The following is a 24005-nucleotide window of genomic DNA, read 5'->3' as shown; positions in this document are numbered from 1 at the left end:
AGTGCAGAGGATCCGAAAAGATCTCAGTGAGACGTGTGCTAACAGACTCTATAAGACTGTACCTTTCTTTGTTCTCACTTCGTGGTCCGTCTCAATCTCTTTGTTAGGAGACGCTTTAGTGCTGCGAATAAAGGAATAAGAAGAGAGAGAATGTTCTCACTGGTGTGAAGTGAATGTCGCGGGGAGCTCGTGGTCTGCGCTATGCAGGTGCACGTTCAGGTCGCGGTTTCTGTTTGCGTCATCATCACAACATTTCGGCCGTGTTGTTTCGGTGATAAAAGTCTTTCGGCCAAAAACCGAAAATGCTCTTTTGGGCCATTTTCGGCCGAAAATCTTCGGTGGCCGAATATTCGGTGCATCCCTAATGTGGATATCACAAACCTTAAAAAATATATTTTATAGTAAAACTTCTTCATTTTCTTTTGCATGATTTCTGAATATTTGAGACTATAAAATCAATTAGACAGCTGTATTAATAAAGTCATCCACGGGTAACTGTCGAGAGCTATAACTGTAATTTGTAAACAAAAACTTGTCTACTTTTTATTTAATTAAAGGTCTGGTTTTTTTTCATAATATTTGAGGAGTTGGGGGGCACAACAATACAATTCTGGCTAAATTACAGTATAATCAAAACTCAGCCACTCATATTCTCATCCGCACTAATTCGTTTATATTTTAATATTTCCTATTTTTTATTTTAAAGTTTGTAGTTATTTTCTTACATTATTTTTTGTAATATCTCTATATATTTTTATATATAACTTTGATCACTTTTAGTTTTTAAATAGTCTTTAAAAAGTTTATTATTTTATATAATTCTATTAAATTAGTTTTATTCCAGTTCATGCAGTTAATGTTTATTTTATTTAAAAATACACACAGTCTTTGCCAAAATAAAATGACAGTCATATGTCTGATAATGAGACTGGATGGATCTCATTAAAACAGTCTGAATCCAGATCTATGAACACGGAAAGTCTGGTAATGCAACTAAACACTAAAATGAAGCCGAGTGTGAAAGAATGCATGGCTGAGGAAAGCCCGAAAGGATCAGCACATGAGACAACTGACTTTCCGACAGGAAGTTGATGTCACAAAAGAACCGAGTCTCTCCACAGCAACAGCTCTGCCATGACGACAGCCGGTGAGAGCCATAGCTCCTTATACAGCAGATGCAAAACAAAACCAACCGGAATAATCGCAAGCCAATACTGAAAGATCATAAATGCTAGTTTAGTTACTGTGTTGAGATTTTGGTTTGGGACGGGCATACTGTACAACATACTGTCAATGGACAACAGCAGGGACATAATATGCATGCTATTTCCAAAGCACTCTGCTTCAGTTTAGTATTAGTTATACTATTATAGTGTTTATTCATATTTTGAATTGTTTTATTATTATACTTTCAGTTTTCATTAAAAATTTTTTGATTTATGGCATTCAATTTATTTTGTGCCCTTGTCATTTTGAAACACTGTGTATAAAGATTTTATATCAAATTTATCTATAAAATAAGTTAATCTACATAAAATTCTATATAAAAATATTTTTTCATTTCGTCTTATTCTTTTTAGTACCTAAACCTAAACTTGTATATTTCATTTAGTTTATTTGTTTTTCATCTGATACATATATTTAATATAATTTAAAATTATAAAATGACTCCTTCCAGTTTTAGTAATTTTACACCTTATTATGTTTTTCATTGTATATATATATATATATAAGATTTTTCATATTTTTAGCTATGATTTTACCTTTATTTCAATATTTCAATTGCTAAAAATTTGTTCTATATAGCTTATATGCTTTTTTAAGTTATATTTAAATTGTAGTAATTCTTGTACCTCAACAAACATTTTTTTTTTTAATTAGCTGCTTTTTCATCTAATTTTTATAAATTTTTTGTATTTCAGTTCCCTAAGGTGATTGTTAATAGTTAACAATAATAAAACTGTCCTCTACCATGCTAAAATGACTGGCATGCATCACTTCAGGCAGTTTATAGCTTTATTATAGCATCATTCTGGCAGCGTCACAGTGATTTACTGTAAGAGAGCGAGTCACATTCACTCCAGTCCCATTATGAACACCCATCAGGACCAGCAGGAGTCTCCTCTCAAACGCAGATCAAAGGCAGATTAAGCAGGGCTAAACGCCCTCAACGTGCATGTGTGTGTGTGTGTGTGTGTGTGTGTTTCAGAGAGCTTGCAGGACGATCAAAGTCTCTCCATGTCCACTGGCATGAAACCCAAGCCAGCAGCTGTGCTGTGTGCCGATGCAGCTGCAGTGTGTGTGTGTGTGTGTGTGTGTGTTTGTGTGTGTTTGCATATATGTGCAAGTACCAACCCACAGGAAGGAAAAATCACTAATGAGATCCCTTTAATATCTTAATTGTTTCTCCTAGACAGAAATGACATTAATTGAAGGGCAAATGTAGATTGTTGCTTAAAGTCAAAATGAAATAAAAGCTGACCCGTTTACTTTGTACACATCAGATGCATCACAACTACCTTTTTGCAATTCAATCACTTTATAAATAGAATATATATATATATATATATATATATATTTTTTTTTTTTGTCAAATATCCTGTTTTTACTTTGAAATGCACCACATTAGGGAAGTAAAATGGTTTGGCATAAATCAGTGTTATTTTAGCATTATTTATATTTTTCTTTATGAAAAATGTGTTAATATTTTGAATATGCTTTTTTATCATATGTATCTAATTACATAATTGTTTATTATTTATTTTACTTTATTTTTACATTATGTAAGAATTTATATTTTTATTCATTCTATTTATAATATTTATTTATATTTTGAATTAGTTTTTTTATATTTTATTTTAGTGTAAGTTACTGTAATTTTAAATGTAGCTTTATTTTCTTCAGTTTTAGTTGTAGTAATTTTAGCATCTCAACATTTCATTTAGTTGTAACACATACCTTGTTTAAAAAATGTTTTTGTCTTTTAATGTTTCTTCATCTAATATTTATATTTTATTTAAAATGGTCTTAAACCAGTGTTTATTTTAGTTAATTTTTTTGTAATTTTGTCATTGCATTGCATTTTTTCATATATATAAATTATTCTTATTTTTGATGTCTTAATATACTTGCACTCATTATTGTAAAAGTTTAAAGTTTGTATTTTTTATTATCTAATATTTACATTTGATAGCTTTATTTCAATTACGGAAAATGGTTTGTAATAGATTTAGTTTTAGCTAACAATAAATGCATTCTCAAACAATGCTCAAACATACCAATCTCTGTAATCATCAAACGATCTGTGTTATATCATTCGATGTATCAAACTTAACTCATCCCACACCATTTAACAGACATAAATACTGCAAAACCCCTCTATACTCAGATCACCTCAGCAACAGTATCAAACCACATTTGCAACCAAAAAAAAAAAATGCTATATAGCAATCAAGGTGACAAGCTTTGCACAGGCAATAACTCAAAAGACAAAGTTGCTTCTTAAATATATCATAACTGAGAGCTCCATTAAGCGTCTTGAGTGATGAGAGAGCAGAGAGAGTAAGACGTGGCAAAAGATGAGAAAGATGAAACAGTGACCCTGAAGAAAGAGCGACTTTGACATCACTGATAGCGGCTCTGAACGGAGCGCAGCTGCAACTCTTTCACTGATCGAATAAAGACCTTCAACACAAAAGATAAAAGAGTGTGTGTGTGTGTGTGTGCATGCACTCATAAACACATCAGATATGGGAGCAAAATCTAATACTGAACACTTTGGCAGGGAGGTCTTGGCTTGAATGGAGCTGGTACAGAGAGTCAGATGAATCCCACAAACACAAAAACATTAGATAAGGCTATATTTTAAACAAAAAATTAAGCCTGTTTTGGGATGAATTTGAGGTGAAAAAAATGCATTACAAAAATGCATTGAGTCACTACAGGAGGCCTTAGTTCATCCCCCGGAGCCGTGTGAGACTCTTAATTTTAACGAAAATGGCTTTTTATTTTTTACACTTTTGGACTGAAGCAATGCAACACTCGCTGCCTGCAATGAAAGAGCGAATAAAAACTCATTAAAGATGCACAACAAAACATTACTATAAGTTTAATTTAAAATGAAAGCGGAATATACAAATAAAAACTCATTCAAACTATTCGTAAAAACTATAATATAATAATAAAGATGGTAATAGTAAGTAAAAAGACTAAAACTGTATTTTTTCGTAAAACGTACACAATATATTTTTTTAAATTCCACTCATTTCTAAGTTTTATTTACAACTTACAAAAATCATGTTTTATAGACAGCGTACACTGTAAAAAGAATCGCCTGACAGTCATCACTCAGAATCATGAAATGACAATAAAACATGCATCACAGGAATAAGACTTTCAGTGCAATAAGAATAATATTTCAGTGCAAAATGATTTTCATCATGCACAATCTAATTTCTTGGATTTTCCCAGACATGTTTCCATGAGTCTCACTCCATCAGAACGTGTGTGTTGGGACGCCTGTGGGCCTTTACTCATGTTTGAGCCAAACCCCTGTGAGTCAGTGAAAAGCTGAGGGATTCTGGGAAAGATCTGCAGTCAAATGAACACCAGTGACTGTAGGCCTACAGGGAGGAAGCTGAACAGAGTGTGTGTGTGTGTGTGTGTGTGTGTGTGTGTGTGTGTGTGTGTGTGTGTTTGTGTTCCTCCGCAGATGTGCAGTGAAGTGGGACGTCTGACCGCTGTCGTGACAGAGCGCGTTTGGAAAAGCCTGTAATAATTCCAGTTGCCGGAGACCTGCAACCAGCCGACGGTTTCTGATATGAATCTAATGAGACTAATGCATCGAATGGTTCATACAAAAATTTCAATTTTCTGAAAATGTACTGAGGTTACAGCAATGCAGATGAGATTGTTTCTTCATCAGGTTTGTAGAAATGTAGCATTGCATCAGTGTCTCATCAATGGATGCACTTCGGTGAATGGGTGCCGTCAGAATGAGAGTCCAAACAGCTGATAAAAACATCACAATAATCCACAGCCACTCCAGTCAGTTAAAACCTTTCAGAAGAAAAACACTTTGTGTGTTTATAAAGAATAAATCCATCATTATGACTTTGAACTGTGAATTCTGGCTAAAATATTAGTTCATAATCCATAATAATGCTTCATCCAGTGAATAAGCCCATCTCCTGTTGTCTCTCACATCAACATCCAGCCACATATTTGTTTAAAGCTGTAAATATTGTCAACAGAGTTTGATCTGTGCAGATTTCTCTCCTGATTCAGACCAGGCCACTTTTTCACTGGAGGAAGCAAAACTACAGATTATGGACTTTTTTATAAAACGGATTTGTTTCTTACAAACACACAGCTTTTGTCTTCTCCAGATTGAGTGTTGTGGATTATTGTGATGTTTTTATCAGCTGTTTGAACACTCATTCTGACGGCACCCATTCACTGCCATGTCTTTGCTTAATCTGACCAACTATCAAAGGAATTATGCTCTCCTTAAAATTAACACTGAAGTCATTTTTTCACTTTTCTCAGCTCCTAGATACCACCAAGAGAAATATGAAACGAGGTCATTTGACAAATTACGCAAAAATATACTGTATATGAACACTCAAAGATGCAACTGACCAATCAGAATCAAGAATTTAAAAGAGCCATACAATCATTTTCCAAAATTATACAGAACGGAGTCAATTATTCCACTTATAACGTATGATATTAAATACTTTTTGTGAGTAGAAATACTCTCTTAAACAACTGATTAAGTATCTTCAGACAGTCTATGTCATCGATTGACTAATAGCCGAATTAATTCAACAAAAATTAATCAACACCTTAATCAGAGTCTAGAATACAATGTCGTAAATTTAAATTCTAATCACGAGTTGCTTGTTCAAATTTCCATTTGCACTTGGTAAAAAAAAACTGTGCTATTTTTAAGTGTAGAAAAAAAAGCGGTGACTGAGAAGAGTCTGTTCATTATAATAATGCAATTATGAACGCATCTCCAACGAGAGCTTTAATGAAACGAGCAGTCAGGTTGTTTTAGTCTTAATGAGCTTTCAAAATCATGCATATCTGAAACAGTGACAAGACAGAAACAAGAAAAGCAGATAAACCTAACTCCAGTAATTCCACAGAGCGTCTGCTGAGATTTTGGGCTAATCTGGCTGTGTTTGGGGTCAGATCCGGGCTGATAGAGTGACCCCACACTTGCCCTTCATGCTGACAGACACAAGAACAATAAGTGCTTTGACTCACTGAACGTCTTTACTTTAGTCAGTAGATAATCTAGACAACTCGAAACAGCAGCTACTTCAACACAGTTCTTTAAAAAAACAACTCAACCTGGAAGAACCTAGAATCAAACAGTAAACATGTTTTTAATCTTCCAAAAATCACATAGCAACTCAAGAACCCGAAATAACTTAAAATTATTTATTTTAAGAAGAGGACATAAAAAGTATTTTTGTCTTGTTTGTCATTACAAATATCAAAATCTAATTGTTTTCTATCGTGCTTTTCACAAAACACATGGTTTTAAAGCAGCTTTACATGAGATCATGATGTTAATGTTTAGTTTGCATTTAAAACAATGAAGTGTTTTGAGATTAGTGCGTGACACTAAACCGGGTTTTTTTGCAATTCTGTTTTACTGCAAAAAAATAAAAAAAATACAGCTTTAAACCAATTTATACTTTTGTGTAAAACATACTCCAATAACTTTTTTTTTTTTTAAATTTTAAATCTTCCGATAATCATTTTTACATTTCATTTACAACTTTGAAATAAAAGGTATAATTTTGATGATGCTGAAATTACACACTGCAAAACTCCCAAAAAAGAAAAAGTTTCACATGCATTACAGGAATTACAATTTGAAGGGAAATGTGCTTAATTACCATAAATATACATTTCAAATCAGCTTTGCAGAATATTATGACATTAATGTTTATAATATCTTAATATTGCATTTAGCAGATATAATATAGTTACATTCAGTGATTATATAAACAATCAAGCAGACTGCTTTGTGAGTATACTTTATGTATGCAGATAGAGTTAAACTTATATATGCAACTTTATATAAAGAGCTGAAGGATAATATAATTATATTTAGCAAAAATAAAAATGATACATTTGACATTTTTATGATGACAAATGCAATCTTGAATCAAAATACATTTTACAATTTATTAAAATAAAGTGACTTTATGTTTGAAGCAAAGTAAAAAAATATCTTCCAATGTGGTCAGAAAAATTATTTATTAAGGAGGTATTTGAAAATGTAAAATTACTTCATTTTGATATTTCTTTTTTAAACAATAATTTATATCTTAAGTCATTTTGTTTCTAGAAATGACTAGAAAAAGGGGACAAAAATTTATATATTTATTTATTTTGGTTTTTGCAATACTTAAGTGATGCAATCTCCAAAACATTATTGTAAAACAACACACTTGTTAAACAAACTAGATCAAATCTATGATTATTCTGGTCTGTAGAAATCATTTTTAGAGCTCAAGGACTGTACACACAACCAACACTAACTATGACCTCTAAAACTAGTGATGACTGACTTAAAACACCTTTGAATGATTGTTGTGTAAAGCACCAGGCTGCTCTAATGTAGCTCAAAAAGACATTTTATACCTCAGTGCCACTGGCATCATGTGTTTCTGCATAGTACTTTTAATATGACTTTTAATAGCAAAGATCCCCCTCAGGCAGCAAGATGAACTGGGTTAATATACTCACTCTTCAGTCTACGTCGACCATGACCAATGTGTGTGTGTGTGTGTGTGTGTGTGTGTGTGTGTGTGTGTTCCTAATATAATACAATCTGCTAAAGCCAATGACACTGAATGTCAGAGTTTCCATAAACACAACACACACACACAATTACTGCACAACACAAATGCTGTCCTGTGGTTTCTGTTTATAGATGCACATTACAGAGAGACCTGCTAAACGAGGTGACGGGACACTTGAGACAATTAACACTAATTACCAAATCCATCAATTGCAGGCACAGCCTAAAACAAGACACCAGCATCCCATAATTCAGCACGTATCCTGTGACTGTTTGCTCACAGAATGTAACCTGCGCTCTAACTCTAACCAAGCAATTAAACTTCATTATAAACAAACATGATCAGGTTGTTGAGGATCTGGGCAGGATGGAATCGGATGACAAGGATAGCATCCCATCTTCAAGCGCAAACAGAGCTGGCGGCGTTGTGTGGATTTGACAAAAACGGGACTAAATGTCACTAAATCTGCTTGGCTTTCTGTCACAACACAGTCCATGAAAAAAATGTTAATGCAAACATGACTAAAATGCAAGATGCAAGCCAGAAACCAGCATTTTTAATTATTTTTTTGGGATATGACCAATACAAAATACATCTTTCACCGTCACTCAAATAAAATACGGCAGCCTAAATTTAAGATTTATGTATTTGAATTGCATTTAAAATTTACATCTGTTTGAGCTGCCGTTTTAATATAAACAAACTAATAAACTTAATGTGATGCAAATAAATAAATAAATAAACATAGCATTGTTTATAATTTAGTATATGCGTCTATATGCATTTAATAGAAACAAACTACAACATTAATATGATGCAAATAAATAAATGAAAAAACATGGTATAGTGGATTACATGCATCTATTAGATACTTCAATCATACAATAATTTTTACAATGCATATATATATATATATAAATTGCTTAAAATCGGCATGAATCTGTTCATTGTGAAAACAATTACATTTATTCAGTTATTAAATATAAAAGATATTGAGGATAAACATATAAACTAATTATATACATTTTTTACTAATTAATCACTAATAAAAATATTATAAATAATACATTTTTATTTATTTTAAACATTTATTTATTAGTAAAAAACCAAAATTATCACTCAGAAATTACTTGGAAATTTTACAACTAATCATGAAGAAATTGCTAGTAACACATTGAATTGCACAATCAATTTTAAAGTATAAAAAAAACGTATTTTCTTGCTAAATGCATTCCAATGACATTTGTTTAATTCTAAATTTTTTAAATAATTTTTACAGTGTATTAAATAAATCTGACCTGCTTCATTTGACTAACAAATATGCATCACATTAAGTTTAATAGGTTGCTTAAGTTAAATATTTTTAGAAACAACAAGCGTCCTCTTTTTTTCTCAAGTCACCTGGAGGCGAGAGCGAGGACGAATCGCGGTCACTTCCTCACCGTATCGGCCCATCTCTCCCTTCAGGAGAAAAATCCCATAGCTTTACTGAACAAGAAAAGGCTTTTTACAGAAGCGCTGCCCTCCATTAGGGTCATCCTGCTGCCATCTCTGCATATCAACTCCAAAACCCTGCTGCTGCTCACTGATATAATCAGCTCACGAGCGAGTCCTGACCCCTCGCCAGTTCCAGGGCTGGAACGCATGGTCTGATTCATGTGCGGATGAAGAGGCGTGCCGGCGTTCAGATAGCATCAGGTGTCTCAGATACAAAGCGCTTTATCAGAGAGGAACAACTACTGTGTCAACACTAAACACTGGCACACAAACAACCAGCCAACACAGCCTATCAGAGTATTATCACATACACTACCAATGATTATTCCAGTAGCATGGCATTCACATGCAATTCTATTAAAAAATTTTAATAAATACCATACATTACTACAGTAAAGGTAAAAAAAAAACATATTTGATGTTGCACATGTCCAGAAAAACATGATATTTCCGTGGTAAATGTGCAAAAGAAACTCTATATAGGACTAATTAATGAAATACCATGACATTACTAGAGTATATATGAAAATATGGTATTCTCATTAATTAGATTATTATATTAATTGACCATAGTATATGCATGAAATTTCACGACATATAAAAATACAATCACTTTACCATGTTAAAAGGAATTTTTTTTTTTTTTTTTGGACATTTACCATGGTAAAGTCATTGCATTTTTTAGATGTATTTTGTATTTGTATGTTTTGCATTGTAATTTGCATATGTCCAGAAAGACACATGTCCAGAAAAACAGGCTTTTGCCATAGCATTTGTCCAAAAAAATTGCGATAGCATGGTACTCCAAGAAATATGATGCCATTACTATGGTACATATTAAAAAGCATGTTGTCTTTGTACTTTGTTACATACAACCGTACTGAATGATTACCATCTTAATTTACCATATTATTTGCATCATACCTCGTGGTAGTCAAAAGAATACAACGGCACTGCCATGGTAAACGTCCAAAAATCATGGTATTGCCATAGTATGCCCAACAAATTGCGATATCATGGTTTTACAAGAAATATAATGAAATGATCATGGTGCATATAAACAAACATGGTATTATCATTGCACTTTGTCACATACAATGGTAATAAAAATGACTACTATAGTATATACATCATAACTTGTAGCATTTTACAGAATGCAATGGTATTACCATGGTAAAAGTACAAAAAAAACATGGTTTTGTCATAGTATGTGTCCAAAAAATGTGATGATATTCCAAAATCATGGTTTTATCATGGTACTTTTGGTACTGAAGCAGATTGCAATATTAGTTTATCATGCATGTTACTGAATGTAAAAAAGAATGCAATGTCATTTCCATAGTACATGGTAATTTCATTGTAAGTTTTTGATATTTTCATACTGTTATAAAGAGCATCGTCATACCTAATGATGTCGTCGTTGTGTCCCAAGTAAAACTTCTGTGTGTGTTCTCTGGTGTTGTAAACCACTCCGACTCCAGCCACGAAGTACACAATCTCCTTCCCGGCGGTGTAGTACAGGTTATTCCTGCACTGATGTCCTCTGTATCCATGAATCCACTCCAGTCTCAGCTGACAGTGAGGAGCCGTCTTATCTGCCATGCTCTCAGGATCTGCAATGCTCTACCATTCACACACGTGTCCTTTAGTGGACGTTCTTAAGAGGTCGAAGACACAATGGTGATGGCTCACCTCTTGTAGGGTTGGAACCTACAGCCTTTTAGACACCGGTTCAGATCTTTAACCGACCCTACGGCACTGCCACCATTCAACGCCCTCTTGAAGTTCATGCATGCATCACAATTGGAACACAAGCTGGGTCACCTGTACAGGGAAGGGTGTCTTTAGATCCCAATGGGAGGCATGAAGAAATCAGGCTAAAATGATGGGAATATGCTGATATTTGGATCCAGATTAAAGGGAATGCGGTCTAGAGTGATTACAAATGTTCATAGTAGAATACTTGGTCACACCTACCAGCCATTGCATGAGTTCCCATTGTATTAAAGCTTGGTGAATCTGTGCATTAATGTTAAAAACCACTCTAGCAGTTGATTTTGATCCAAATGCATCTATAACACGCTGGATACACTGAGGTCTGGACGTCTTTAAAGGGCTGCAGAGACTTCAGGAGACAAACCTCAAAGCCATCGTGCTCTTAATCTCCTCTAAAGGGCAGAAGTCCTCTGGGATTTCAGAAAGCCTCCACGATTTCAGCTGTTAGATGATTCAGGAGCGCGCCGATGATCACACCTTCCCCAAAAACGTCTTCATGTTCCTCAACTTTCGCCTGGAGATCTTCGATTCCCGGTGATCCTCAAGCAAACTCTTCCATTCCTCGCGCGATCCGGATCACTGAATCATCTGAGATGCGAATATCCTCATTCTTACACGGAGGAAAAGAGCCGCGCGAGCTGGTTTAGGTGGATTAATCCCTCCACCGCGAACTCAGCGCAGCGTTGAGGGAGTGAAGGCGCTTTGGGTTGAGTTATTGGCGTAATATTTTGTAGAATATGATTTCTGGTGTCTAGTAAGCCATTCGGTTTGGTTACTACGACGCCTTGTGGCCCGTTTCCGATTATGCCGACCAACGGAGAAAGCGGCGAGCGATCATGGGACTTGTAGTTCTAAACGGTTTCCAGTGACGCTCAGCCTAACGAAAATGACTTCAAATCCCATGAACCCTCAGCATGCGCTGTCCAATGTGCTGAACATACGGGTCTTCATCTTCCAAGAACATTCTTACCGTAACCATCTGAGAGCCAGCAATAAGGTTTTCTATATATTATATTATATTATATTATATTATTTCAACAAATTCATTTTTGTAGCATTTTTTTTACTCAACAACATGTACTGTATGAAGATACCAAAAGCATGTTATGAAAAGCTAAAAGAAGCGCTAGAAGGAACGCTCGCTAATGTATTTCTATTGGTATTTTATATATAAATATATATATAATTTACACAACATTTAAAACAATAAAAAAATTAATAAGAATTGTTATTAATTAAAAAGAATATTTTGAAAGTAAAAATTTAATATTTTAAAATTTAAAAATTGTTTATATATTATATAATGTATATATATATAATGTGTGTATATATATATATATATATATATATATATATATATATATATATATATATATATATATATATATATATAATTTTATATATATTAAATATATATATTTGTGTGTGTGTGTGTGTGTCTGTGTAAATAATAATTAAAAAATAATAATTAAAAATTATTGGGGCATTCGCAGTTTACATACAAATCCACGATTTGTAGTTCGTATTGAATAAAATGATATTTTGAAAAACAAGCTGAAGTGTTGTTAATCGATCTTTAATCCTTTTGAATTTTTCCTGTTTGATTCCGATTGGATTTCAAATATACAAATGTCCATAGCAATGCATTAATATGTAAATACGCTATTAATGGCTAAACGCAGTGCTTGTATTTAGATGCGAGACTATGTGAAGTGTGAGTGGACGTGTTGACGGCATAGACTGGTTGACGGTCACGGAGAGGACGCCGGGAAGGGCATCCCCCAGCGGAAGGAGATCCCGAGCCCTCTGATGCTGCTTAAGACGCAATCACGTGACTAATGCTCAGAGCATCTGTCGCGATCTTAAAGCACGAGTGATGGATTCAGCGACAGACAACAGACATTCAACTCATTAAATTATAGTGTTAGGGACATCTCATAGCGTTCCTGCTCAGTTACACACCCTTGAAAATCATAACAATATGAAGAGCTCAAACAACAGATTCATGAATTCATCCAAATTTCACAAAAAGATTCTGGATGTAAATATAATATCAGTCAGACACTGAAGTGAGGTGCTGCTTTGGTCTCTTCTGAGGAAGAATCATTCAGCTGATTGACAATGAACCCACAGAGACATTTTGGTCAGATTTTTTGTTATGTTTTTTAATGTTGATCTAATCAAAATTTGATGTTTACTTTGGATTGTTTGATTACTTGAAAGAGAATATATTGTACAATTGGCTATAATTACTTGATTGTGAAAAGCCGAGTAATCTAATGATTATACAGGCTGACAATCTCAAATATATGAATATATGTATAAAATCAATGCACTAATTGTACCTCATGATATCAGACTCTTGGTTTTGGGTGAGTCTAGGTAAAACTGGTTTTATAAACCCGGTTTATGTGATTTGATTTAAATCTGATTACTAACTATCGATAAATGCAGCCCAGGAAAACCCGGCTCTGAGACGTAAAGGAGTCTCCTTTCCTGGATAATTTAAGATATCGAACAGAGCTTTCCCAGCGAGTTAGAGGATATGAGATGCTTTTAGAAAAAGCTTAAGTCACATGACAGGAAGTCGTGCTGATTCTGAGTCTTCTGGTGTGAAGGTTGTGTTTCTTGTCCTTTGCTGAACCAGCAGGTTCAAACCTCATGAACTAATCACAGACATATGGAGATCACAGATGGTGTGTGTGTGTGTGTGGCTTTACAACTTATGAGGTGTCACCCCCGAAAAGCTTTACAGCAACACACAATAAAAAAACACCAACAAATCAAGATCTCTTTAATATCCTGATTGTTTCTCCAAGACAGCAGTGAGATTAAACCGAGTAAATCTAAGAAAAGTTTGCTGCTCTAGAAACATTATCAATGTTGAAATTAGTGCTAGCTTAATATTAAACTGTGATACATTTTGTTTTACAGGATTCTCTGTGATTAGAAAGTTTAAATGAACAGCATTTCTTAAAAAAACAAATATTTTTTGTAACTTTGTAAATGTCTTTATTCTATATCTTTAATGCATCCTTGCTGAATAAAAAAAAGGGGAAAAAAATACTTATGCTACCAACCCAATATTTACAGGTTAATAAACATTAAAAGTGTTTCAAAACGTTGAATGTTTTTGACTGCATTCATTTGTTTAGAAAAACATGTTATTGCAATTTGAAATTTCAGCATTTGTTTGTTTTAAAATACAGTAAAACTGCAATATTATTGCAATATTATTATTATCTGTATATTTAGTTATTTTCGTGTTCATGAAGAAAATACGAGACAGACCACATTCTATTTGAATACATTATAAAAAAGCATTTATTTGAATTGAGATTAGAAATCTTTTGTAACTACATAAATGTCTTTACTGTCACTTTTGATCAATTTAATGTGTCCTTGATGTATAAAAGTACTAATTAAAAAACTTACAGATCCTAAAACTTTGAATAGTAATATGTACAGATTTTTAGTAGGCCTACTGCAGCACCATTCAAATTGTTGGGGGTGAAAAAATTACTTGAAATCTAATTTTTTTTACGTTTTGTAAAGAAGCCTCTTCTTATTTGCCTAAAAATATAGAAAATCAGTACTCTTGTGAAATATTATTGCAGTAGCTGTTTTTATTAGAATATATTAACCCTTGTGGTGGTTCAAATTCACTACCCTTTTATTAAACTGCTGTAAAAATGTTTCAGATAAATACTTTAGATTTTTTTTTTCATAAATTTATTAATCAACCTCAGTCCTGATCAAAACTACTAATTGTTAAAAAAAAAAATCCACGATTTTTACTCTTCAATTTCCAAGTTAATAAATGATGTCACTGTTTTTTTTTGGGGGGGGTGACTTATTTTCAATACAAAAAGTGACTGGACTGGATTTTTTTTTACCTTTTATCACAGTCTTAGGCAAAGAAAAGTAACAACATTGGCTTTGATGCATTGTTATTTTTTGTGCAGCATCAGATTTTAATTTTTTTCTCCCTCATTTATTGTTTGTGGCTGTTTTTGCCCCATTGACTTCTATTATAACAAACATTTTTGATTGCAAAGCCATGACACCATAAAATCATGCATTTTTGATGGTTGGTGGTTTTTTGATTTATGCGAAACAATTTGAAAAAAAAAAAAATCTGATACATTTTTACAGCAGATTAATTTAGTTTATGTTTTCATCCACAAACATAACGAAGGGGTAGTGATTTTATTATTATTTTTTTTTTCAAAGCATTTCCCCATAATATGTGTCAATATAAGATTTGTATATAATATCATTTCATTTGCAGAAACACAGAGAAAGTTGTGGCCAAAATAAGTCTCAACTTTACCTCCTAGTGAATGAAAACGTCCCCAACAACGCATAAGGGTTAAGATAACGCATTACAAGTAACGCCATCAGATTTACTTTACTTTTTTAAGTAGCTAGTAAAGAAACACATTACTTTTTAATTTATAAGGAAATATCAGAGTTTTTTAGTCTTTTTTAAATAAGTAACTCCAGTTACTTTGTTTCCCATGTTTTGACTGACAGCTCTGATGTTGCCATGGTGACAGAAATCAGGAGTGAGTGTAGAGCGCTGTGTGTGAACATGATCTTACTCTAGTTTTAGACTAAATATCATATCACCTGCATAAAAACAGATTCAGTGTTCCCCCAAATCAATAAAAACAGCCAAATGCGAACTCAGAATATTATACAAACCTGCAATAATTAAATATGTTAAAAAAGACAAACATAATTTATATATTGAATCCAATTTTATTAACCAATGTCTTATTCGTTGGTCCAATTCAACCATACTAGGCAAAATGGCACATTTGTTTCAGTTTAGTTATTGCTGTGAATAGTGTTGAACTTTCTTCTACTGCGTCATATTGTTCATGCTGTGCTCTCTACTGTACAGACGTGAATTTACATTTCCTTCAGTCTGAAGTAACTTTTTTATATTAAAAACAAACAATCAAACCCTGCCCAGATTTCAAAAGTAACTCAAAAGTAACGTAACGGATTACTTTCCAAAAAAAAGTAACTAATGTAATTACTTCCTTTTTTTTAGGGAGTAACGCAATATTGTAATGCATTACTTTTAAAAGTAACTTTCCCCAGCACTGAATATATTTTATAATGTAATTTATTTCTGTGATGCGCAGCTGAATTTTCAGCATCATTACTCCAGTCTTCAGTGTAACATGATCTTCAGAAATCCGTATAATATACTGATTTCTGATTATTAAACCGTTGTGCCACTTCATGTTTTTGTGTAAACTAGTTTTTCAGTATTCTTATATAGAACAGCATTTATTTCAAATAGAAATCTTTTGTAACATGTCTTTACTGTTACTTTTGATGCATCTTTGCCGAATAAAAGAACTGATTTCGGATCTCAGTAGCTGAATAAAGAGACACAGAATGACACGACACGAGCGTAATGTTTAAAAGCATTTAATGACATCGCACATATTTAACAGGGCAGGGAGGTTAAAGTCTACAGGTGCAGTTTCATACATCTGAGCGTCGGGCCGGAGGATCTATAGCGCTCTGGACGCCAGGATTTCATTCCTATTATGATGCTTTTGATTGTGCAGTAGATGAAAATCTCATTATAATAGATACAGTGATGGAGGGGATGCGCACTATGTATCAAAGAGCAGGAGAAGCCCAAACGAGAAAACAAAGAGAAAAAGAGAATGCTCAGTGCTATAGCCCACAAGCAAGTAATTGTTTTCATACATTTTAATTTTTTTGTTCTTTTTGTACTTTTTTAGCTTGAGTAACATTACCTTTTTACCAGTAAATGTTGCACTGTTCACTTAACATTGATGCTTTAAAGTGTTATAATACATACTAATTTGTATACTCTTTTGTACTAGAATTATTTGAAACATATATATTATGATAAAACCCAAGAGAAATGGCAACGAAAAAAGAAAGAAAAAGCATGACGTCAAATGATTCTCTGTATAAAGCAAACGTTCTTACAGCTCGTGAAAGCGTTTGGTACGACCCACCTTGAGCACATGACACAAGTCTACCACGCTTTCAAGCCAATGTTAATATTAGTCGATCAGCTTATAGTCGTTAAAAGGCAAATCTGACGTTAACGTGGAATTGTAGCGGTTCGATGGAATCGTTTCGAAGCATCACTGTCAACAAAGAGAGACTCGGCGAAGTCTCCGAGACAGCCTCATAAAAATTGAGGAAATGTTTTAAATATCCTGACCCCTCAAATGGCGCAAAGTAAAAAAAAAAACGAGCGATAGCAACAGTCGGAATTCAAAATCAACGTAAGAGTGTACAAAATAAATCGGGATTCTGATCGCGACATTCCCAGATCGCGCACGACACTCTTGCGTTTTGTACAACTTTGGACCCAATTGGCGGGGCTTTCAGGCACAGAGTGTGGCATCTTTATGAGCTGTGCATGCTGGGATATCACTGGAGGAGGTGGACGGACACAAACAGAAATTCGTAAAAGAATCGAGGAGACTGAGGCGATCGTTTCGGACGCCTACGGCTTCTTCTTGCTGAAGAGACTGAAGCGCTTCTCCTTGTCCTTCTCCTTGTCTTTCTCCCGCTTTCCAGGGCTGGATTCGGTCGTCAGGGAGACGGTTGCCGGGAGCGTGTGAGCACGGCTGGAGGCGGGGGTGCTCTGGTTGCTAGGCGTGATTTCTGATTTCTCGGAGGACGAGGAGCCGCTGCCAGCGTTCTGAATGGCTTGGATCCATGTGTTCATCTCCTCCTGCAAATGCCACACAGCTCATAAGGCAGATTCAAAAAAGGATACATCTGTGTAAGACATGCACTCTTTACTGGCATCGATGGCTCCATAAAGAACATTTAACTTTTATAGAACCTTTCCATTCCACAAGTGTGACTCTGAAGCACAGAAGCAGTCATCAAGAGCACAGGTTATATTTGTAGCAAAAGCCAACAATACATTAAATTATCGATTTTTCCAAATCGCCAGAAATCATTAGTATATTAAGTAAAGATCATGTTCCATGAAGATATTTTGTAAAAATCTCCTATATTAATATATTAATATATATATCTCCTATAGTAATATGCATTGCTAAGAACTTCATTTGAACAACTTTAAAGATGATTTTCTCAATATTTAGATTTTTTTTCACCCTCAGATTCCAGATTTTCAAATAGTTGCATCTCAGAGAAATATTGTCCGGTTCTAACAAACTATACATCAATGGAACGATGATTTATTGATAATGTATACATGTCAATAGAAATAATAATAATAATAATAATAATGACCCTTATGACTGGTTTTGTGGTCCAGGGTAACAAATGTTAATGTTAAGAAATAATAATAAAAAAAGGTTCTTTTTAGAATTGTTCACTGGAAGGTTCTTTTTGGAACCCAAGATGGTTCTTCTATTGAATTGCTGCAAAACCCTGTTTTGGAATCTTCATTTTCATGTGTGGATATTTGTGTCATACAATTCTGCAGCCACCAGAAATGTACTTATTGATATTAATCTCATATACACTGGAAAAAAAGTGTGTAAAAACAGTTTTCATTCAAAAATTGCTAATCATTTCTCAAATAATAATAAAAAAAGATATTAAACTTTCAATTTTGAAGTAGAACAACTGAAATTGTATTTTCTTCTAAAAGATTCTAGTTATTTATTTTTTGGACAGTCTTTTTCCTAAAGTCATATAATTAATTTTTTTCGTCAAATACTTTAATTAAATAAATTGTTACTCAAATGAATTGAAGTACTTTTTTATGTTTACAATATTTGCTTTTTAATTTTCAGTAATTTCGGAATGTGTTTTTTTTTAAGTTCTATTTACCTTATTAATTTATTTAAGTTTATCTTTCAGTAATTTATTAAAAAAATATTTCTATATACTTTTATTTTTTTATTAATTCCATTTATTTAGTTTAACTTTCATCAATTTTATAATGCGACTGTCATTTTATTTGTTTAATATTTCTATATAGCTTTATTTTTTCATTTATTCTATTTACTGATTATTTATTTTATATTTTTAGTATTTAAAGTTTTTTCCCCCTTGTCATTGCCTGTAAAGCGCTCTGAGAAAGCACCTACTAAAGGCACTATATTAAAAAAAATGTATTATTATTATACATTTTAGTACTTCAACTTATTTCAGTTAGTTGTTCAGTCAAATAATGTAAAGTTAATGGATTCTTTTTAGTCTGTTTTCTCATATGAACGTTTCGAAGCTTCTCACGTAGCCTACCACAAGAGTGTACAGCTAAACAAACAGCAAAAGTGAACCATGAGCTCGGAATGGTGTAATATTGCTGGAGATATGATGATAAAAGCAGACTCACGTCATCTTTGGCTTGGAAGAGATACTCGTTTCCATCAGTAACTCTGTGAGGAGAAACAGCAGCTTCAGTCCCAGCAGAACATCATCATTACACAGCAATCACATGACTGCGGCTGGGATCTGCTGCTCACCTGAGCTTGAAGACGTGCTTCTTCTTCTTGTAGTCGACGGCCACCTCGCAGAGGGCTTCCTTCAGGCTGATGGGGGTCTCGCTGTGGTACGGGACGCCCTGCGCCGCGCTCTTGTTGTCTTTGTAGAAGCCCATCTCGTGGTTGTTGATGACGCAGTACACGTTATGCCAGGATCTGACGAGACACACAAACATTAGCTCACCTGGACCTGTGTGGCACTTTAATCAGGGAAATATAGTTGAAAAGGTACTTCTAGTTAGTGAATGTCTAAAGTGGACTCCAAAATAAACTGTGCTTTAGTGAGTGTGTTAAACCAACTGGCTTGTAACTTTAAACATGTATACACCATAATACACAGGTTTAAATAAAGTGCATGAATGATAATCTGACTCTCACTGATTTTTGGGTTTTTTTGTGTTGAAACCGTGATACATTACATTTTAAAGGATTACTTGATGAATAGAAAGTAAAAAAACATCATATATTTGAATATTTGAATTAAAAAATATTTTGTAACATAGTAAATGCCTTTACTGTAACTTTAGATCAGTTTAATGCATCCTTGATGATTTAAAGTATTCATTTCAAAAAAAAAAAAAAAAAAAGTACTTCAAACTTTTAAATATCAGTACAGTGTTATTTTAGTTTTCTTTTTTAATATTTCTCAAATATTATTATTATTATTATTTTTCACATTTTTAATCAAGTTAAGTTTAGGCATTTTAGTTTTTTTTCCCTTTATGTCAGTTTTGGTTTTTATTTTAATACATCAAGTTAATATTCATTTTATTTTATTTATTTATTTTTTAATGAAATGTTTTAGGGTTTTTAATATTTTTTATATATTTTGTAAAAAAAGAAAAGAAAAAAAGATTGTTTTCATTTTATATAGAGTTGAAGTTTTAGTAATTCTGTTGTGTATTTATAAATCATAATAAAAAAATCCGTAGTTTTTAAATAGTATTTTCTTGGAAAACTGACACTAATCATCTTTTTTGTTTTTGTTTTTGTTTAGATTTTTACTGTGGAATTAATTTTTAAAGCACCTTTATAAGAGCACATTTTACTCAAGCCACATAAAAACATCATATAAAGCCATATAAATGCGTCACTCATTTATCTCAAACACCTTTTTTACATAATTGAATGAATTTATTGAATTGTCAATGTTAGTTATTTCTATCATTTAATTAGTTTTTTATTTAATTTTTTCATTTTATGCTTTCATTTTGGTAAATTATTTTTTATGATATAGTTTGTATGATACATTTTTATTTCTAGTAATTTTAGTGCATAATGTAAACTAAATGAAAATGAGAAATGCTGCTTTAACAACTAGCTGAGATCCCTTTGAAAAGGCTATTTTCTTATAGGTACTATTTGTTTTAAGCAATGCAAATATCCGTATGGCTTTTAGTTTTGTCACCTATAATAATCCAGTTGAATCTACATGTTAATGTGCATTGTGGACAGTGATCCTCAGACCTGCTGGAGGCTTTCTTGTTGTGTCCCTCCCACTCGTGTTTGCGGTGCAGGAATCCCTCCAGCTGCGCAGACAGAGTCTCCTGACCCTTCGCTGGAAGTGTGGAGGACTGACTGCCTTTAGCCCGTCTGTCTGCGCTCGGAGACGGGATGGGACTCGGCTCCTTCGAGCTCCTCTCAGGCACTCCGTTCATCTCTCCGTCCACCCCATCCTGCCAAAAACAGCACCATGAGTTCCCAAACACACCGCAGCGCTCATGAATCAGTCACACGGCAGAAACACCAACACCGGCTGAATCAGAGATGAGATTCTCATTCAAATCAGGTCAAAGAGAGAATAAGCCAATGAAGTCAACATGAAAAAAAAGAAAAAAAAATGTGCATAGTATTTTGTCTTTTTTTTATATCAAAATGAAGCGAGTTTATGCTTAAGACAAGAAAAAATATCTACAAATGAAGAAAAATAACTTAGCAGATATTTTTTACTTGTTTTAAGCATAAAGTCATTTAATTCTTTTTATAAAATATAATGTGTTACACGTGTTATTTTACTGAAAATAAGTTATTAAAATATTTTTATATAATGTACTATTATTATTATTATAGTTATTCCTAATTCTTTAGATTAGTAATCATTTATTAATATATCTTCTTGTTTTAAGCGTAAAGTCACTACATTTTGAGAACCGTTTTCCTAAAATATTAAAAATAAAATGTATTTATTTATATACAAATGTTATTTTGCTGAAAATAATATTTTATAATAAAATTGTATTATTTATTATTATAAACAATAATAATTTTTATATAATGTATTATTATTATTATAGTTATTCCTAATTCTTTAGATTAGTATAAAACAAATACATATCATTTATTAATATATCTTCTTGTTTTAAGCGTAAAGTCACTACATTTTGATAACTGTTTTCCTAAAATATAAAAAATAAAATGTATTTATATACAAATGTTATTTTGCTGAAAATATTTAAAATATGTATTATTATTTATTATTATTAACAATAATTATTCTTAGCTATTTAGATTAATATAAAACACATACATATCATTTATTAATATTTCTTCTTGTTTTAAGCGTAAAGTCACAAATTTTTTTACAATTGTTTTCATAAAATATAAAATGTATTTATATAAAAATGTGTTATTTTGCTGAAAATAAAACTTAACAATAAATGTTTATTATTTATTATTATTAACAATAATTATTCTTAGTTATTTAGATTAATATAAAACAAATACATATCATTTATTAACTTATTGTTTTAAGCAGGCACTGAATTTTGCTAAATTGTATGAAAATGTATTAACATGAGTATATTATTTTACTAATAATAATTTTATTAAATATATTTTGATATATTTAGATTAGCATTAAACTAACAAAATACATATTTCTTAATTTGACAATAAATGTATTTTATATTAATTTAATACGTTTAATATTAAGATTAGTTATAAAACGAATATAGAATTAAATACATTAAGACATTTAATTTTAATATAATGTTTTTCTGAAAACACGACTCAATATATATATCTTAACTTCAATGAATATATCTTAATTTAAAAATGTTTCGATATTTTTGCTGAAAAACAAGAAACAATAAACACGTTCAAACATGTTAAACACAACGTTAATAATTCATCAGTGCAAGCCAACTTCCTTTTTTGCACGTGACATCATGCATGCTATTGGATATTGTTATTAATGTCAGGTTTTAAATGCATTTCATGTTGACTTTAAAGATGATATGAGCTGGGAAACTATGGATCTACAGTCAGATGTCTAGAACTCAATCAGTTTGAAAAACATCATGCTTGAAGCAACAGCACACAGAATTCACTCCAGGTGTGTTACTGTACCGCAAAACCCGTCTGATGGCGTCCTGCTCCGCTAAAACGGCTCTCAGGAACTCAAACACAATCGCTTTAGTCCAGCATTACTCAAATCTGTGCTTTAAAACCTTACAACTCTCATACGGAGCCAGTGAAGTCTGGCTGAGATGCATTTAAACAGACAGAAGTGTGCAGGAAGAGTCAGGTCATTTATTAGTCTGTGCACACGGATAACAGAGATACATATGACAGCATTCATCTGTTCAGATCGTTTTATGGTAAACCACCTCAAACCGAGACGAATGCATGCACAAAAAAACTAAAACACTTGGTTTTTCCCCACTCTCAAGGTTTGAGTTGAACAAAACCACACTAACAAAAACATGGCAGATCATTTGCACCGGTTTAATTATATAAACTACTGTCTTAAAGCGATGCCCTTGGTTCATTATGGCTCACATCACACTTCTCATGGAATCTGGAGCTAGCCATAAAGCACCATTTCTACAGACAAAACATCACTGGGAGGAATTACACTGCAAAATATCATGTTTTTCCTCAGTAATTCTGTCTTATTTTACAGTACAAATATCATAACATTCTTAAAATCAAAAGACATTTACTTAAGAAGCAAAGTGACTTAGTCTTATATCTTATTTTCTGAAAAACTGAGCTAAATTGTGTTACTTATGCTTAAAACTAACCAAAAATACACACACATACATACATATATATGTGACCCTGGAGCACAGAAGCAGTTTTAAGTCTCTGGGGTATATTTGTAGCAATAGACAACAATACATTGTGTGTCAAAATGATCGATTTTTCTTTAATGCCAAAAATCATTAGGATATTATGTAAAGATCATGTTCAATGAATATATTTAGTAAATTTCCTACTGTACATGTATCAAAACTTCATTTTTTATTAGTAATATGCATTGCTAAGAACTTCATCTGAACAACTTTAAAGATGATTTTCTCAATATTAAATTATTGTCCTCCTAATAAACCATACATCAAGGGAAAGATTATTTATTCAGCTTTAAGATGATGTAGAAATTTCAGTTTCCAAAAACTTACACTTACCATGGTCACATTAATTA

The 24005-nt window shown here is 32.7% G+C and overlaps 2 protein-coding genes across 3 annotated transcripts in view; both read right to left on the bottom strand.

Annotated features, from left to right (window-relative positions):
- Positions 1–11901, bottom strand: part of LOC132126286 (echinoderm microtubule-associated protein-like 6) — a 50393-nt gene extending 38492 nt beyond the window's left edge. Inside the window, exon 1 of one of the 2 annotated variants that reach the window (XM_059537456.1) lies at positions 10729–11901. In XM_059537456.1, the coding sequence (XP_059393439.1) occupies positions 10729–10925 (197 nt within the window). In that variant the 5' untranslated portion in view covers positions 10926–11901. The remainder of the gene's footprint in view (positions 1–10728) is intronic. The other variant, XM_059537457.1, reaches the window with a different exon arrangement.
- A 4630-nt stretch (positions 11902–16531) lies between these two features.
- Positions 16532–24005, bottom strand: part of LOC132126855 (spectrin beta chain, non-erythrocytic 1-like) — a 70350-nt gene continuing 62876 nt past the window's right edge. The window contains exons 33-36 of the mRNA XM_059538408.1: positions 21047–21255; positions 19562–19735; positions 19432–19474; positions 16532–17844 (exon numbers count right to left, since the gene is read on the bottom strand). Coding sequence (XP_059394391.1) covers positions 17614–17844; positions 19432–19474; positions 19562–19735; positions 21047–21255 — 657 coding nt within the window. The 3' untranslated portion in view covers positions 16532–17613. The remainder of the gene's footprint in view (positions 17845–19431; positions 19475–19561; positions 19736–21046; positions 21256–24005) is intronic.

The sequence above is a fragment of the Carassius carassius genome, chromosome 44 (genome assembly GCF_963082965.1).
Source record: "Carassius carassius chromosome 44, fCarCar2.1, whole genome shotgun sequence".
NCBI classification, from domain to species: Eukaryota; Metazoa; Chordata; class Actinopteri; order Cypriniformes; family Cyprinidae; genus Carassius; species Carassius carassius.
This window is presented reverse-complemented; position numbering and strand designations above follow the sequence as displayed.